The sequence below is a fragment of the Argopecten irradians genome, chromosome 6, assembly GCF_041381155.1.
Source record: "Argopecten irradians isolate NY chromosome 6, Ai_NY, whole genome shotgun sequence".
Classification (NCBI taxonomy): Eukaryota; Metazoa; Mollusca; class Bivalvia; order Pectinida; family Pectinidae; genus Argopecten; species Argopecten irradians.
This window is the reverse complement of record NC_091139.1, coordinates 28,762,261-28,782,320: the sequence shown is the minus strand read 5'-3', so window position 1 is coordinate 28,782,320 and position 20,060 is coordinate 28,762,261. Positions and strand designations below refer to the sequence as shown.

At 32.7% G+C, this 20,060-nt stretch overlaps 2 protein-coding genes across 5 annotated transcripts; one reads left to right on the top strand and one right to left on the bottom strand.

Annotated features, from left to right (window-relative positions):
* The first annotated feature begins 3,687 nt into the window (after nt 1–3,687).
* On the top strand, nt 3,688–11,765 carry LOC138325548 (dynein light chain Tctex-type 5-like). Of its 4 annotated transcripts, none has more exons than XM_069271294.1 (2): nt 3,688–3,873; nt 10,422–11,765. In XM_069271294.1, exon 2 carries the CDS (start codon nt 10,523–10,525, stop codon nt 11,066–11,068), a length of 546 nt encoding a protein of 181 aa, XP_069127395.1. In that variant the 5' UTR covers nt 3,688–3,873; nt 10,422–10,522; the 3' UTR covers nt 11,069–11,765. The 4 variants fall into 4 exon arrangements, with proteins under 4 accessions (XP_069127395.1, XP_069127393.1, XP_069127397.1 ...); XM_069271292.1 differs by lacking the exon at nt 3,688–3,873 and adding an exon at nt 3,982–4,224; XM_069271296.1 differs by lacking the exon at nt 3,688–3,873 and adding an exon at nt 8,285–8,469.
* Nucleotides 11,766–15,651: 3,886 nt separating this feature from the next.
* Nucleotides 15,652–18,718, bottom strand: LOC138325547 (dynein light chain Tctex-type 5-like). The gene has a single exon (XM_069271291.1). It carries the CDS (start codon nt 17,659–17,661, stop codon nt 17,008–17,010), a length of 654 nt encoding a protein of 217 aa, XP_069127392.1. The 5' UTR covers nt 17,662–18,718; the 3' UTR covers nt 15,652–17,007.
* Between the last annotated feature and the right edge of the window lie 1,342 nt (nt 18,719–20,060).

Below are 20,060 nucleotides of genomic sequence, written 5' to 3'. Positions count from 1 at the left end.
ATATGTTTAACTACCACTGAGGTACATTAAATGTTTACTTTTTTATCTTGGTTTCCACGCCAATAATTCTTTATTGTCAATCTAATTTGTACTACGTAAGTATCACATACTAAGATAAGATTACTATTTAAACCTCTCAATATTTTTGTATGTAAATGTCGATAGACGTTTTGTGTTAGGATTATCAATAAACAGAAAAAGTGTGCATATATTATCATCATGTTGTATTTTTTGATCAAAAGATCCGAACAGAGAAGGGGGCATTCAACACACACAGAGAAGGGGGCATTCAACACACACAAATTCTACCCAGAAATTTGGTGTTTTATCATAATATCTGAGTTTTCAATATATTAAATGTATAATACTAGACTTATCACATTAGTATATATATTATCACTCTTCTGGTACAAATTTATATATATAATATTAATTTGATATTCCTGAATAGCCATCATGAAATGGCGAAAGTACTAGAGGAAGGTCGTTGAGTTTTATTTTTTTATATATTCAATTCTACACGGACACGTACTTTTTACTCGATATATGTAATTATATATATTTAATTTAAACAATGCTACAAAAAGGTTTTTATTTTGCTTCTTGGAATATGATTTAAGAATAAACTGAAATGAATATTTATGATGTATGTATTTATATGTAATTCTTATCAAAAACTCTTTTTAATAGCTATATTTATAGGTTTATATTTACAGTCAGTGGTGAATTGAGAGTATAAACCCCGTTGATTTCAACCAAAGGCTACTCAACTTTATTTCTCGATTGAGTATGTCCATTCAAAATAACGATACCCTACTCAACTTTATCCTTCGATAGAACCACCAGAAAGAGACTTTAATCCTTAAATGATGGATTATTGATAAACATGTCATTAAAAGCTTTATCAATAAGTCAATTTGTATAATGTAAACATTCCTTATAAGACAGTTTTGTTCTATATGTGTCAAGATACATATACGTAATTTGTTTCCAAACATAGAATCATAGTTGTATTATTGTAGTGTTCACGTAAGTAATGAGATTTACAAATACATTGTAATGTAATATTATCAATGGCAACTCGATTATGTGTTACACACATGTCAGTTTGAAGGAGATGAAATAATTACAAAGAAGACACGTCTACATATCAATGTATGTTTTATACTATGACATGATGTCTTGCACAACTCATATTTTATGAATACAGTTCCCATGGTTTCTTTACAATGACTTATATATGTTTTCAAGATAGAAACGTTAACCCTATCAAGAACTTATCAAGTTTACATAATATGTAAACTTGATAAGTTCTTAATAGGGTTAACGTTAAAAGGTTAGTCTTGATTATTTAAGGATGTATTCTTCTGAGGTTTCAGTCCCATTGAAGTCTCGTTTCAACATAGATCAAAGAAGTTATGAGATTTTCAAATATAATTTATCAGTATCTGTAGCAAGTTGCCAGATGCAAATTTTGTCAAAAAATTACATTTCTATTTTTAGTAGATTTTTTTAAACGGGGATTTTAAGAAATGACCCATTTGGCGGCCATTTTGAAATTGTGTCTTTTTTCGCTTCAAGTAGAGCCACAGTTTTAACATTTTTTACTGAAATTGTTTTTACTTAAATCATTACTGCGCCAGCATTTTTAGCTGTATTTAGCTAAAATTTGCTGCAAATCGTTACTAGGTTCGTAGTAATTAAAATATTGAGCATTAATATGTGAAACAATACACTTTTGTGACTTTATTTTTACATTTAATGGTAATTTGGGCACTTTTATTTTTTACTCTAAAATACTGAAAAATAACAAAAATTCAAATGGGGCAAAAAAGTAAGCACACGGACCCCCAATTTTTCTTCCTGATTTAGAAAGAACAACCGTTTCCCTATTGATATGCAAAATAATAACAAAAGTTTAATACCAGAACTTTTTCTATAAAGGGTTAAATTTGGCAAAAATGGCTGAAAATGGTGCATTTTGTTGCACAAAATTAAGGGGTAGGGGTAGCATATGTTGTTATTCTGAGAAAAAATATTAGTCTAATTGATCAAAACTGGTATATTTTTAAAGAAGACTACTAGAAAATGAATTCTACAAACATTCATACATATCAAACACCTCATTCAGAAATTATGGCTTTAATCTCTATCTTATATGGTCAAAACGGCAAAATTCCCATAAAATCCAATATTTTGTCAACTAGGTATCTTTGAGTGACAAAAGCTCAAAAACGAGCACACGGACATATGTTTTTTCTTCCATTTTCTTTTATGGTACGAACTCCTTTTTCCAAAAATCCATATGAGAAAAAAAGTTTAATACAAGAAAATTTTGACTTCTCAGAGGTGTACATCCTTAAGCAAAAACGTATATTTCATCTTCGCCATATCAATCTCTAATAGTACTAGTAGTTGTACTAAGTGTGTTCGTTATTGTGTTGTTATCCTCCCAGATATCACTAATGTTTCTTACCAATAAGAATCCATCATCGTGTAATTAAGTATTTTATCAAGTGAACCTTACAACATATACTAAGTTTCTCTTGTTTAAACATTCTCATTGATGGTTTTGTTTACATATTATCCCAAAAGCTCCCATCTCCAAGCTATCAAATCAAAAGACATCGGCACTCAGTCTTCTTCACTCTCCCCAGTAACAATACTGGTCATCCATTCACATTTCTTGTAAAAAATGTAATTGTGGTGTCCGCTGACCCTTTTTTTTACATTTATCAATATTGATTTTAAAGACATATACAAAAACATCCACAACATATCAAAAAGACAGACAATAAATATCGCCGCAATAATTTTTGGCTTGAAAAGTTTGTTTTTCTTCGAAAATTTTACGATTTCACGACCAAAGCTTAAAATTTCTGTTTGGATAGTTTAAATTTTAAAAAAGGTTTTAGATAACCTATATAAATTAATTAAATGTTTAAATTAAATTGAGATAATACCTTTTTTTCTAATGTACCTGTTATTTTATTTATTTTTAATAAAAAAAACCCAGGTAGTTTTGTCAATAGAATGATATTGATAGATTGTGGTCATTTACATGTAAACAATTGCATGGTTTGACAATGCAATTGATGAGGTAAATGTAAGTGTTACAACCTACTTTTAAAAAAGAAGTGCATTATAATATTATGTGATGAATGTTCAACGCACTTTCAAAATGTCCCTTTTTTGTTTCGTTGAGTGTTCAGATACTTTTTTATTATTAAACTGAGCGTTTTTTAAAGTAGGTTGAAACAGTGCTTTGGAATACGGTTTATAACTGTAGTTATCATATCTTTCTGAATAATAGCTTTCAGGTAATATGAATTTTTATGCTAAAAATAATACTTCTAGTCATGATTTATTGTCAAAGTAATCATAAGAAATATGAAATAATTTTCGTTTCAGATAAGGGTTTACACCTTAACCTAAAGGTAAAAATATTGAAGAAAATGCGTAAATAAAATGTGACAGTCATTGACTAGCATTTTTTCGCTTTTGCATTGTTCATTAATAATGGGTATTATGCTGTTTTCGGGCTGTAATACCTAGCCGTCAATATAGTAATGACATCTCCATTGTTCTTCACAGATTAAATATCCCCTTTATAATGGAAATCAGTATTTTCTTCTGACAAGGTGATTGTGTGAAGGTGCTATACCACGTAAAGCCAGACCAGATGCCAACACTGCCAGCATTCCTATAGAGAGGTATGCCTAGCGCTTACAAAAGTCGCATTTCTCCAGTAAAAAAAATCAACATCTGAAGAAGCATCTCTTTGACATCGTTGCAGATGAAAGCTGATACAACAACATGCATTAGAATACGCACTGGAATTTAAAGTATGGCTAGCACAACAACGTATAATTGGTATGTATATGACTTTCGATCGTCTCTCGCCAAAGCCTTTCATAACAGTATTGAATAAAAGGCTCTAACAGACTTCCATTTGCATAAGAGATTGATAATATAGAGGTGTGATCGACAGAAATTTCCTGTGAGCCATTATTCCATCTATACCTGACAGTTAGAACACATGTGTCATCAATAGCAAGGGAAGTAACTCCACCAGTTTGCTTGGTTACCTTGTCGTTGTAGTGTCCCGATCACGTGATCGCAATAGACAAAACGTAAAGGTAGTTGAGATAAGGAAGGTCTCTTGTGAATTTAAAAAGTGTAGTGCGGTTAAATTGATGTATATACACACGCCTTTCACCACAGGTGAGTTTGTCTTAACGAGTATATCCTATCTAGCGATTCTTTTGTTCTTTTCAGCGAAACTTCTTTTAGTGTTTTGTTTCCAATTATGATTGTGAGATTTTTAATTTGTCGATGGCAGTAACTGTAATTATAGTTTTGCGTCTCACATTCATTATGGACTAACGACTTATTATAAACAGTGTAACGTTTGACATGGTATATAGCTAGAGTTATCGGTATAGAATTACAAAATATATTGTAAAACGGACTGTCCTTTAACAGTAGGACTTTTGTAGGTTGTTTATGGCCATAATGAAACATGAAATGATCGATTTTACGCTTAGTGCTTGTTTGAACACTAACCCTATTGTCAACAATGCGAGTTAGAACAATAATTACTGGTACAAAACTCGTTATTTAGCTTTGGTTGTAATGGCTATATTGAACCAGTATCGGATTTTTGTAACAAAAGGGAGCGAATAATGTTTACGGTATAGCTCAAACCAATGGTAACATACTGGGTCAGACTCAACCCTCGATAACTGATTGTACATAGGTAAGGCAAAAGTTTGGTAAAATTCTCCCCAATTCCCTTTTGAAGTTTACTTGTAATGAAGAAGATTTTATGACAACGTCTCAATTAGAAATGTGTAAAAGAAATAAGAAGTTGATAACCAGGGACTTTTATTGCCAACTAATGGACATACAATCGGTCCAAACGGCATATAATAGGTACCCATAAAATAAAACAGCGATTGGGAGAAGTAATACTTAGCCGTGAATTCTTTGTAAGTATAAATATAAATGTATGTGTAGGAATACTCCCCTGTATACTTCGTATCGATAGGCTGGACACGACATATTTCATATACAATAAGCTCTGTCAGCTTTACATGATTTTTTTGTAAAGTGTATCCATTAGGTTATTCCACTAAACAATACCCTGTAATTATTAAATTTATTTCAATAATAGTGATATCACACGAAGTGCTCGTAAAGATTCATTAAGTCTTTTTATTTAACGTTATGTTGTTTTCTATATAATTTTCTATATAAAGATTAAGACAACAGTGCCCTGACCCAATTGTGAGCTAATTGTATTTGTATGGTTGAACGAGGGACAAGAATGAAGCCAATTCTATTAATACGTGCCCGATAAAGGAGAGCTCTTCAACAATACAACCTTGAACTGTTTATTTAACTGCTTATCAACATGATTACGTTCAGATAAATCTAAAGATCCCCTAAAGGTCTAAACCCAAGACATGGCCTGTTTTTCTCCTTCAACTACTCAACTTCCATAACATAACAACAGGGAGCATATTTCGCATTGTCAAACTATACAACAACAATAATATACTATGTATTTATTCCACGTAACGGTAGCATTGGTATTGATAATCGGTTACTTAATGTCACGAATCCCCTGTTCTTGGTGTCTATATACTGTTAATATGCTACTAATCCTGGATACATTGTTTTCTACACTTCGGACAGGTACTCAGTCCCACACTGTGTCTGTAAACCACCATATCAATATTGTTGAATGCATGTGTCAACCATTTTCTTTAACTGTTAAAAACATAATATCGTATATCAACACTTTTTTTGTTACTGAATAGTGACTAAGGTGTTTTCTCAACGTGGTGTATCTCCGTAGATATCGTTCGTAATTCGTTTACAATTATCACGAGTAGAATTTATTTTTTCCTACATTTGTATTTTGCCGTTTAATTTGAATAATTATGTAATTTTGCGAGAAAATTTAATCAATTGAAATTACACCCTTTACATTGATGATTTTGAAATACGATATATGTGTTTATGTAGATGTATTGAATGCAATTGCGAATAGTTTTGTATATGTATAAAGTTATAACAACTGGTATTACTAAAACTTAATAACACACACCACGCTCATTCAATGCAATGTAGCTTCAAGGACCCGTCTTACGTGCTAAATGGAGATAATTATGACAGTATATTTGAAACGGAACTACGGACATTTTCTTTTAGAGTTGGTAATTTTACTAATTGCTGCTTTGAATATTTGAAAAAAATCGCTGTATTGCTTGTTGTATTAATCTCGCACTCATTCCTATGATTTTATGATATAGAAATACGAATGTTTGTGTCATGGACTTCTTGAACATTTGCTATCGGATATCAAACGTTTGTATTTGACAAATAATACACAATTTATATATCCAATAATCAACATTCAAATCACGACGTCATTCATGGTCAACATATCATAGGGCTTCCCAACCACTGGACTCATGTCTCTCTCACAATAAACATATTTATTGAAGCGATATTAAATAAATCTATCATTCATAGTCGATAGTACAATTATCTCAATTATATAGTACTAACGTAATCAAAACAGCTAATGTCAACTCAAAAAAATTTCACAAATTACAAAGGAATTATATCTTAAATATATAACTCAATAATTATTTAGTTCTAAAACATTTAATTTGAAATTGGACAAATATTTTCTTAGTCATATTTACATGTGAGATCGAATACGTTTAATGGCGGTACTTAACTACACAACATGTATACATAACTACGTACGCATGGTAAAGCATTGTAATGGGAATGGCCGTTCACGACCAGAGACTATTAAAACAATGCCACTAGATATGTGATAATTACGACACGGGTGGGTGAACACCTATTGTACTAGGCAGGTAGACCTAATTATAAAGGGTCATCGTGCACTTGACTACCAGTGTCGCTGTACATGTGTAGGCCTTAGCGTTACGGGGAACATGTTCTGTGTCATTCATAGTAATACTCCCATGCGTTTTCACACGATGCGTTTTCGGATAGGGCAGCATGCGTTTCTATAAAATTTTAAATGAGCATTGAACACGCTTTTGTTTAATAGTTTTGAGTCTCGAAACATACATCCACCTGTTTTATTCAAATGAATTAGCAATAACGTACACGTGTAATTGTAAAAAAATCCATATATCATTTTCCTAACAAAATGTCTTAATTTAACGAAGTCATATTTTTTTCCATTTCAAATGCCTGTATGAGAAAAAACTCTTTTATGTGAAACGTGCATTTTCTATTCAACACAAGTTTGTTTTGCTTATATGACGATTGTAAAAAACCATTTTAAGTGTTTTGTCTGAAGAACAACAAAACCATATCTATCAAGCATGGCCCTTGGTAGCAGTAGGTCGTTTAAATGCCGCCAGAATGATAAACGTATTTACCGTATATAAAAATGAATGTAGACTGTTAATCATAAAAACGAATTTCTTTGAGTAACAGTAGTTCTGTTCCACCTTTTTTGAGGTTCTGAAGCACTAAAAGACTCTTCCCTAAATAAATTAAAGAACATTATATTGGGAGAGCTATATTTACAATGTTTGTGCAATCACCGACACTGTTAGTAAATGTAGAGTGTTCCCTTAGATATTTCGAAAACAAAATGTTTTATAGGACTTGTTATCAACGTTTACATAAAAAATGACAAAAGATATCTGAAAACTAATAAATCGAACAGTGTAGTTGTTTTAATAAAGTTATTTTCGTATTGATTATCAATATAAATCTCGGGACCCTAAGTTGATATTGATATTGTCTTCAAACAACTAGGTACCGATTGAATAATCTCTATTTTGATCTGAAATTCATAGTTGAACAGAACAAATGAACACAAAATTATTATTACTTATTGTAAAAATCACATTAATCCATTTACCAGTTATATGGCGTGTCTCTTTTATTATGGTGCCACTACCAAAAGGTCACAAAATATGACAGTTTATTGAAAGTGTTAAATTCTACCTACAGCAATATAAATTTACATATCCAAAAACGCCGTCTACTCAATCATGTGTAGATCCTCTCTGTACATAACGTCAGCACAGTTTCTGACACCTCCGTTATCAGATATAATAAGATCGTATAACGGAATATACTTTTGGTTTAACAAGTAAGGCTGTATGCTATTAAATATTTGTTTTGTTGCTTACTACAGCATCGACCGGCTCGATAAACAAAGGGAACAATCACATCTTACTGCCAATCAATACACTATTTTACTACTTTTATTCTCAACAGCTTGGGGTGCTTCGAGGAGACATTGAGGAAAGCGCTCCGACTGAAGTCTCTTTCAATTATCGTTCGTCCATTAGATTTAAATGTCTTGGAGAAGAATTGGAGAAAGGGAATAAACACGAAACCTCTTCACAGGCAGACGTTCAATCGATCGAATGATTGTGGAAATATTTCACCCATAAGGTTATGTCAACATGCTTACTGGTCATTAAAAAGTTGATGTGAAATGGCTTTGAGGTATACAAATGAATAATATCAGCTAACCACATTGAATGGAAAATTTGCTAAGATCACAGTTAGTATTTATAATTTCTTTTTTACTTTCCATCGCCATGAAAATTCTCAAACTACCGGTTTGCAGATAGATGAATATCAATAAGTCCTTCACAATACTAAAGTCGTGTATTACAATAATAAATGATGTATTTATAGCGCTACCCGAGATAAAGAACACCATTAAATACATTAGTCTCACTATCTGTATAGCGGTATACTCTGACGGTAAAATCTACGATAAATCTTGTCTCTTCCGAAATATAGGGCAGTTGATTGAACTAGAAAAAGGTAAGATCTGTATTATTTGTGATAGTCTATATAGACAATATTTACTGACATGTAGTTGAGGATTTTAATTTCAAATATGAATGGGAATACACACAGTTTTGTATTAAACTTTCGGCTATCGATTTCGTTTAATGATCAATTGGTAATAAGAAGGTATTACTAATAGAATATCCGGGGACAGGATTTAAGTATTATATATATCAACTATGAAAACATTGATCGTCAATGTTGAGTCTAATTATTGAAAATACCATTATTGAAATGTATATAACGAATACATCAATTTATCTTACCAAAATGGGAAGAAAATTTTCCTTTCCTGTGTTTTTGATAGTTTTCATGTTGATTTAACTCACTGATATCGTTGATAAATTTGATAAATACTCATATCGTACAGAGTCAATATCAGCAGATTTTTCTTCTTCTAAAATGTTTATATCATTGCACTACAAATACAAAGTGATGTGTAACATGTGTCAGTATAAAATAGCTATGGCGTTGATCACTTTGCCACACCTGTTATGAACATTCCACACCAATATGTGACCAACATCTAACAATAACTATAGAACTATAGAATGAATCCTAATATTGCGATACTTTTTGAAAATATATGCAATTTCAGTCCACTATTGTCATTTTATACAGATTCCAGATATAATCGTGTTGCATATGTTTTGAGCGAAATCTGATCGACAGTGATCATTGGTTTATTTGTGTGTAGTATTGATATTGTAATAATACAGTATAACACGGTCAGTGATTCGTGACGGCACCATTTGGGTTCTTTTACCAATAAAATAGGCCATCCTATAATGAATGTCTATATACTAGTTGACATGCAATTCGATAAACGTTAACGAAACACAATCACAAAAAGTCAGCCATTGAAATTGACGTCAAATTATACATAATAGGATTCATTTCTAAATGTATAACTAATCGTAAACCTCTAATGATATGCATATCAAATTATGTTGGCAAGTGGAAGAGAAAGCCATATATTTAATTACTGTAATGTAAGAACGAAATAGCGCATATTTTATCGGTTGTAGTCTTTTGTGTGTGTATGTAAATTCATGCAATGCAGTAGGCTTTTAACTGTTTTGTTTTCATCAAAACACGAATACCAGGCTATAGCAATATAACACGTTTAAAAGTTGAGTATTGTATCCAGACCGCCCATGAAAAAGGAATTAATTCATACAGACGTTTATGTAATTGTAGATACCGTTCAAAATAGACAACATGTGAAACAATTTTAGAAATTCAGTTTTGATACCTTCGGTAAAATTACAATTATATATCATATTACAAATAACGGCAATATCTAAATAGATGGAAGCTAAAATCGTTCACAGCAGCAATTTACAATTAATGACGTGACATTGATATCCACAGGCTAATATTACAATTGATTTCAACAGAATTCGGTCTATGAAACGATACAATATTTAACTTAGTAGTAAGCCGACCGCGTGATAAAATTCCCTTGGTAGTCATTGCACGTTGTAATTTTACAGGGGTTATTTGAATGCTAATATATATGTTCCTTTTTTCGTATTTTTCAGGGACATAGAAAAAGGCCAGTGGGACACGAGATTCACTGATAGTCGATCTCTCTTTGGAAAAAAAACACTATACGATCTAGAGCGTCAATAGTTCAACAAACATGGCGGACCGGAAGTCAGCATCGACAGATGCAGGACCTGTCAAAAAGACAATGAAACCCGCTACATCCGGGCCAACTATTGTTGGGTTGATGGCATCCAAGCGTTTGACGAGCAAACTAACGTCAAAGCTTGGAAAAGATAGGAGATCATCGTCAATAGCCGCAAGCAATGTCCATGTTGAGAAGGAACCAAGTTATCGCATGGAACCTAACCAGAAATTCAGTTCTGTGAAAGCACGACAAATCCTGGAGGATATTCTTTCATCCCGTCTAGAAAGATATAGATATAATTCTAAATTCGCAAGAAATATGGCCAAAGTGTTAAGTGACGAAATTAAGGACCAGATGAAAGCATTAAATTATGACCGCTACAAATATATCTGTGTTGTTTACATTGGAGAGGTCAAAGACCAAGCGATGGCCCTGACGAGCAGGTGTGCATGGGACAATAAATATGATAATTCAGCAACTTACACATACCAAGGATCATACCAGGGGAAAGCGTGGTTTTGTAATGCGTCCGTGTTCGGGGTATACAGGGAATAGATTTAAAAAGGATTCGACAGTGAAAAAAACCCAACTGAAATTAGAAACCCACTACAAAAACCAACAGCGGTGAAATACATTCTGTGTAGACAGAACATGAGCACAGCTGGAACATACCATGATAATTTAGTATTTACATCCAAAGACACCAATAGTGATTGCAAAATGTGCTACGTATTAACCTCATTCCGTCCATTGATTTTTCAATTTGTGACTACGAGTAGCAAGACCGATGCCAGCAAGGAATTGTATATATTCTTATTACCATGGATCATTTAGTTATCATTCTCCCATGATATTACCTTCAATGGACACTTTAACAAATACATGTAGCCAATGTTCTTAACTCTGTTTATTGATATTAGGAGATTATGTGATAGTTAGTTAGAGGTTGCCAAAGATTATTCTTGAAAAGAATGTGGTTATGTCTGCTTGCAAGCTTCATTTTTGACATATTCCCTCAGCTTTCTGCATTTCTTGCTTGTGCTTAAGAAATAAGTGATGCCGTCCTCAATTTGCTGATGTTCTATTTTAAGTGACTTGTTCTGATGCAATATATAACTATTATGCAAAGTTGCACGACATACGCATACCTTAAACCTATTGACTAAGATCCCACTAGCAACCATTATCTTTACTTGTTTTTACAACATTTTGCACTTTTAAAATAAATTTATTTATACATCTACTACATGTATATTTTTTTTCTTGTCATATTTCTTCGATGAATTGATTGTATTGTGGCATAAGTAACACAAACATAGCTAATTCTTTTGTTTTGTCATAATTAAAATTAATTTATCCCGAAATTCGGTATTTTTAATTCAATGATGATGAATATCAAAATGAACTTTGACCTCGTATCAAAATGCCTTTTCCAATCAGGTAATTATTATCCATATCTTTTGGGTTATGAAGTCATAGACAAAAAACGGAAGGACATTCTTCATAGACGCGAAGCGTCCATGAAAAAGAATTGAGAAAAGTATTGAGAATAATGCTTATAATTTAATTCAGATAACTCAATCAGGTACTAATTAGGCATCAATTTCCGTAAATTTAGTTATGTTTACTATAAAACAAATTGAGTTGTCGCTCCTTGATATCTTATCCAATAATTCAGTTTTGCCAATGACTGTGCCGCTTTTAAAATTCCCGACGAAAACGTTTCGTATTTATGACGTCATAATACATGACGTTCGATTCTTTCGGTTTATGGAAAAATAACCTCAAAGATCTAACCAATAGAAATGAGTGTAACATATCAAATTAAATTATAACAATACGAGAAATCAACGATACATTTGAACAAAACTCTTCCTAAGGCAATCTTAATGGTAAGCATTTTAGTCTTTTCTTATGCTACAGACGCTGATTCTTCCGGAGTGTCTTATCTTGAAATGCTTTGATTTTAACATCACCCCACTTAAAAAAACATACCTATATACCTATAACGGTTTCCTCCTTAACTACAGAAACATTTTTTCTTTGCTATTCTAACAATATTAGTTTAATGAATATGTGGCTGTGTTTTATTTTGTATTCTATCAACAAAACGTCACTATTATATTTACTATACACCATAATGTGCTCTTTCCTAGATTGACACAATTTTGTCATAACAAAAAATACCTTTTGTCATGTACACGTAATTGTAAATTATTTCGTTTAATTATAGAAAAAAATTGTCAATACAATATACATTCAAAAAATAGTGTCCGTCTATTTCAAAGTTTTAAATCGTACTGATAAAGTCATAGGTACTGGGCTACATTATTGAAATTAGAAGATTTTAGATAACTCCATAGGACACAGTAGGTTCTGTTGTCAAGATCATGAATATGCTTAGTAATGAAGTACATGATTTCACATTGATTACAAACACAAACAGGACAACACGACTAATTAAATCATACACATATCTTACAGTCATAAATCATGTGTAGAGAAGTATGACTGTAGCTCGCGCGGATTATGAATCACGTCGGATATATTACCTACAATTGTACAGGTAATGCATTTTATCAATTAATCATGATTTATGTTTTTTATATATAAAACAAATTATTGCCGCCGTACATATAACGTGTTTTATTTCTAACAAAGGGTTTACAACAGATACCTGACTTATTGAAGCGTGGATTGCATATGGTACCGATATACTGCATAACATAAAATATTCGTTGTTTGTTTTCGTTTTTTTTACTACCTTACTACGAATATTTCAATACATGGAATACATACTTCGAAAGCTCTTATCCTCGAAATTAAGTATTCACGAACCTGTTAAGTTACATAGTTTAGTCACTTGTCTGTGCTCATCTATCCAAATTATAATCCGTATAAGTTATTCACATATAAGTATAAGATTTGAATAGAAGGTGTTTGAACAAACATTAGGTGACACTCAAAAGCAAATTAATAAAGGGCGGTTCTACGCAACGCATGCAGAAATTACGAAGTTCTGCAAGAGTTCTAAGAATTCTTTCGAACATTTGATAACAAATTATTCAGTCATAATTATTAATTCAATGGATGTCCCTCTTGACATCAAGATGAGAATCGTTTTACCAATTACAGTACAAATACCCAACAGAATGATTTCATATCTGTAAAAGGTGTCAAATTAAGATTGTTTGATTCCATTCGTTTCTACTCGAGCAATAATTGGAGAGTATTGTGTCCAATTCTATAACAAGCTATCGTCAATTAGTCTTCATAGGCAAAGTATGCAGTACTTTCAGCAGTTATTACCGTTATTGATTGTGATAAGAAGTATGTTGTATGTTTTATTGGATAATGATAGACCATCATGTCTTCAGTAAAAGAAATAAATATTTTATGGTATATTCAATCCTTAATAGCATACAAGGCCAGGTCTTTGGTCTAGAGGGAGAGAAATAAGTGTTTTACGTTTTGTTCAGACCTACATGATATACAAGGTCTACTGTCCTAATGACAAACACCTGCATGGTTGGCGAGTTACACTACAAGGCCAACTTCAGAACACAGAAAATGGGAAATCTATTTTCATTACAAATTGCAATTTGACTATACACATAAAATGTATATATGTACAAGCATAATGTACAAAAATAAATAGTCTAAGGGCATACCCTTATTAATAAATGTAACGTATTTGGTTGGTACATGCTGTATCACCTATTTGTGTTTTGTGATTACATAAAGTTGGTCACGCATGGATCAACAAATTAATTAAAATCAATAATAAACAAACAAAAATCAAAATAACTTACTTAAACACCAGTTAATATAGTCAGAGTCAGGCAGGTGAAACTGTTACTGAGTTAATGAGAAAAGACCTAGCCATGTAGGCGGTAACCAGCGATCAGTCACTGAAAGTTTGCTGTAGTCTAACAGTACAACACACTCAGTCTGATGACAAGTATGTTATATCATCAATTAGTATTTACCGCACTTATTTAACAGCAAGTCAAACAGCTAATTACTTTAATTGAACGGACATCAAAGCAAGTGGTTTTGAGTATTTATCACAGAGATATCACTTAGACTTGAACAACTGCCATTAATAGAAAATTCAAACATACACAAACATATACAGATCTCAGGGGAAACATTACATCAACACATCTCAAGCTAATTACCCGAGTCATGTGCTGTCAGAGATGTCATTAGACCGACATTAACCGCCGTAGAACAGGTATTTACTAATGGACAAGGTTATAGATCACCTGTTTGCTTACATGTTCGAACGATACTCGGATCACTCGTGCCTGTTTGTATAGACACTTCAACCCACCTTATCGGGGTCTAAAATTACTCGCGTTATTGGCCTTTACACAGTCGGCCTTGTTTGCAAAGGTGCGTCTAGGGGTACCAGGGTTCTCTCTCCGGGAATAGTATATCAAATGTTACTCGACTTTGTACCACTATAACATGACGTTTGTTGGGTTAACTGACTTTTGTAAATAACAATTTGCTACTGTTAATATACATGTCAAAATGCGTGCTTAGGTGCGTATTGGTATTAAGCATGTGTTCACCTGTGTACATGTATATCTCTCTGTCCAAACCATACGTTTCGTCATTGACAGAACAAAAAACCAAAAATAAATACGTACTAAATGATATTACAACACATTTGAATTTCCTCAATGTGAATTTTATTTGCCTTATTGCAGCTGTATATATAAACCTACATACTACAATGCAATGTATAGGTAACGATGGTGCAACCGCGATATATTACATGCAAACTGTTCCTTGCCAAGCACAGCCCTGCATAAACACATGTTGTAGTTTCGAAGTTTTGAATTGGCAATGTGAGAGTGGATAAGAAGTTTCTAGACCTGCTTTGCATTTTAAGAGCAGATTAACAATGTGTGACAAAAATTCCAACATAGAAGCAAATAAATGTAACATTCGAATTCGAACAGTTGCATAATTTTTTTTCTTACCCGTTGAAATAAAAAGTATAAACATCAGAGTATTGAACGCATTCCTATCTTTTTGAGATGTTGTCCTATGTGATTATTTGTCCGTTTCTGTACATCAATTGCATCTTTATAATTTCTGTAAATCATAATACTACAATGTATTGCAAAAAAAAAAAAAAAAAAAACATGAACGTAGATTTTTACAATAGTACTTAAATTACCTTTTAGTACATAGCTTACCTTAAACTTACAAACAGATTTACATTAAGATATAATAGTTGACATCACCATAGCCATATCAAAAGAACACGCATGCATTCTTCATTCTATCAAACTAGATAGGACAATAAATTACTGCTGTTTGTATTTAATACTACAGTCATGCATATCTATTTATCTATTTCATTCACCAGTAGCGATAATAACATTAGTGTTTAAGTCAAATAACACTAATGATTATGTGAATTTGATAGTGATGTTTGATGCAAATTTGAATATGATTGCTCTTAAATTCATTTTATCTCACTCAGAACATCGATATTGAACTTAAGTTACAATATAATATAATGCAGTAACTATAACATAGATTGATATAACCAATGTCAAAATTAAGGTTTCAATAATTGTTCAGACCTAACACAGCCCCTACCTGTACAGTAGATCAATATCATATTTTCTTCTCTAAAATGGTATGTGCATTCATGATTGTATTTGGTAGATAGAAATCTCGCGAGGGAAATAACACGTTTACTGTAAACCATCTTATTTTCGATGCTATTTAATTTCGCGGTATAAAGTCTTATGGGTCTACTATAATCAATCTTGATATTTTCGCAGCTATCTACTTTTGCGATTTCTTTTCGCACGCGAAAACATGTTGGTTTGCAGTAATTTTAATCACTATCTTAATGAATATTTTATCAATTAAATGGAACAGCGGCCTGTGACTTAAAATCATCATGTGAGATAAAATCATTTACTCAGATCACATATGTTTCAAAAAGTGGTCACAGGTATCACCATAGATACTTTTGATGTCAGAGTGATCAGAAACATTAATTTGTCAATGTTGAATAGAGCAAACATGTAGCTACAGGGTGTAAATAAAATGAGAGATAAAATTAACTATTTTAGACCTGTTCTTATACATATCCTTTAAAAATAAAGCAGCATCGACATTACTTTTTTTAACAATACCATGCATATAACGACCTCAAAATATTCCTTAGATTAAACAGAAATCTCCTAAATGTGATATGAATAACAATGATCCCGCTTCACATGGCGTTCGTCCACACTTTTACAATTAATTTACTGACTTGGAGACATAAAACGACATGACATTTGGCATTCTGAAAACCGGTACGCAATCAGACACTCTTGGCTGTGATATAAACATATCGACATCCTAAATTTTGATACACAACGATAACAATACAGACCTTTGTTAATATATCAAGTATCCTTATTCATATTATCTTATCACAGATAGAAAAGAAAACGTCATCAACCGGGACGTCATCATTCATTATAAACACCGTACACTGTCGCCGTGGCGTAAATGGCACTGTTTTGATAAGTACAATTGGCGAACGTGTCCACCTTGTCATCCCAAGCACAACGACTGGAGATCTGGATCCCTTGATCCTTATTCTCACCAATAAAGACAATCACTATTATCTTGTAGCGGTCAAACTTAAGCATTTTCACTCTGTCCTTAATTTCCTCCGTGATTAGCCGACTGATATTTGAACAGACAAGTGGGCTATATTTAATATCACCAAGTCTGTCACTCAGCACCTTGTTCACAATCGTTTCCACTTGAGCAACATTGAATTTTAGCGCCTCTTTTGGCTCCATACGGTATGTAGGCTCTCTCTGGATACTTAGGCCGGACATTCGCGAGTTTAAAAGACTTCTTGTACGGCCAGCCATAATTCGAGAGGTTAACCGTTTTGCCAAACGCTTTGAGGCCAATAAACCGACAAAGGATGGGCCGGATCTCTCCGAAAGCACGGGCGTTTCATTCTGTTTGGTCTCTGAAAGCGTACTCATCTGTCTCTTCAGCAAGTAGGAACTGTTCGACTTCAATAGAGGTGAAGTCTTTGATTTGTCCACCATCTTGGGAGGGAGGTTTGGAGTGGATGAAGATCGTGTAGCAGGTCTTATATCCATTGTTATAAAAACGATTAAAACAATGTTCCAAATAAAAAATATCAAAAATATATATCCAAAACCGAGGCAAATTTGAAATTCAGATCAAATCAACCTTCTTGATTTTTTTCTATATCATTGCATATCCGTAAATGTTAATTAAAATCACAAAAGTTTCAGAAATGTCCGCAATGTTGCGTTATTTCAAAACAATTTTGATTCCCTAAGAGGCTAACTTTTTCCCACGCACAGAAGGTATATTAAGCAGTTGAGCTGCAGAATTCCGCGGAGGCTGAACCTCTAAGTGTATTCACTGGGATAAATCCTATTGATTACAAGCCCAACAGGTATGCCGGAATTCCTGTCCAGATTGTCCAATGTCATAAACAGGTAGAAATATTTTGTTCTTGAAGTCAAATCAATAGTTGATGCTTCCTGTCTCCAGAGCCGTTCTATCATTAAACTGATTCCCCTGTTACAGTCAATATTTGTAGGAGAAAGTCGATTCGTCACATCATCCTCTCACTGTTTCTTGTACCTGAATTACTAGTTGTTAAGAGTGACTTGGTTTTCCATCGATCCGTGACGTCAAACTAGATTTACGAGTGTGATTTCATTATTTTCCCCTCGTGCGAACATCACAAAGTAATGTACTAATTTAATTTAAAATACAGCACTGGTAACCGTATCGAGATGTGTCCAGACAAAACCAAAATGACAAATATATCTTATTTGCTACGCGCATTTTCAATTAGCTACATAATTAATTGCTTTCACATCAGATGCACTGGTAAACTTTTTCGTAAATATCACATCTCTTTCATGTGGTTGTCCGGATTGGTAATTAGCTGAAAATAACTTCAACATGCAAAAATAAAGCAGGTTTGTCCTATTTTAGAAAGTTTTAGAGGCGAACGTCCAGTATCCATCACTCCATCGAACGCTTGCTGTATCACTAATGAGCTCTTAGCAGACAAATACAAATCCAGTATATTTGTGGCTCTGCATATGTATGTTTTATCCCGATTTTGTTACAATGCCAAAGTGATTTAAATAGATTTAAATCAAATATGTAGCGGATTTCCATCTCGGTATGTTATATACAGCCACAGGTGAGTACCACTCTCACCTGACACATATTGTATATCAGAAGAGAATAATACAAGTACCATATCTACTCTTAAGTGATATACTTCACAACAAAACACCGCATTCAATATATGTTACTCTGGCACGGTATCCATATCTGAAAGACTGAAGATATCCGTTTGATCTTAAGTAAATTAATATAGGTTTATTAAGTGATTTGAAAAAGAACGTTTATCTCTCGGCTCTTTGAAATTGACAAACACAGGATGTTCATATCGTTGTGTATTAAACATCAGTTTGACAGGCCATCGCTAAATAAGTAGTGATTATCACAGTGCCAAAACAGAATTATAATGTTGTTTTCTTCTATAAAGGAAAACAGACATATACTTCAATATATATAATACATTTTAATAACAAATCACATAAAAATGTCAATGTGAGTATTAAGACATAGTAAATGATACCACATTTGTAATTTTGTTATCTCGAAATATAAGTGGAAGACGCATTACATATCTTTTGCCATAAACATTTTTAATTTAAGAGTTTAACTACGCACTTCTGTGAATGATCTTACAGCAATTTTATTGCGTTAAAGATATATGTACATTTGATTTAAAAAAAGATCATATATATGTGGTCCCTTTAAAGAAAAAAAATTGACAAGTATCATGATTTATGTAGTATGGTGTATGCTTATATACTTTATCATAATAATGTTGATATGGAAGAGCCTAGGGTCACAAAATATAAAAAATGGCTTACATACCAATTGAGCCACTTTCGGTGACGAAGTAAATTAAAATATTGACGATGTGGAATGTTTGTACAACACTTTCCATGTATGTTGTGGAACCATAATTAAGGTTTTATCTTAAATATAGCCCAGTTCCAAACCAATTTAGAGACAGTTTTAAGTAATCAGTAATAAATAAAAAATAGTTTTCTGCAATGTATTTAAGTTGATTTTAAAGTCAAGTTTAACAAAATACACCATCAAAAATGATGATTTCGATATCATATTTTGTAAAAATAAAGTAAGGTTGTCGTGTATCAAAAAACGATAACTAATTAAAAAGAAAGATAGCTAAGAGTTTACAATGTGCATGGGAAAAGGGAAAAAAGGCAGGAATAGAGATAAATAAAGATTTGTTCAGGGCATAACGGGCAAACTACGAGTACAAAAGATGAGGTAGTCCTAAACGGAAAGTAGTACATAGAGACCGTATCTAGTATATAATAATTACAACAAAAACAAAACACTTTCTGGGAAACCTCATCGTCTTAGACCTACTAGTCTCCAACGATGGGAAACCTTGGCTCACAAA

What these genes read in the sequence shown, in the direction of transcription:
- LOC138325547 (XM_069271291.1), bottom strand. Translation starts at nt 17,661, where the DNA reads ATGGATATAAGACCTGCTACACGATCTTCATCCACTCCAAACCTCCCT.
- LOC138325548 (XM_069271294.1), top strand. Translation starts at nt 10,523, where the DNA reads ATGGCGGACCGGAAGTCAGCATCGACAGATGCAGGACCTGTCAAAAAG.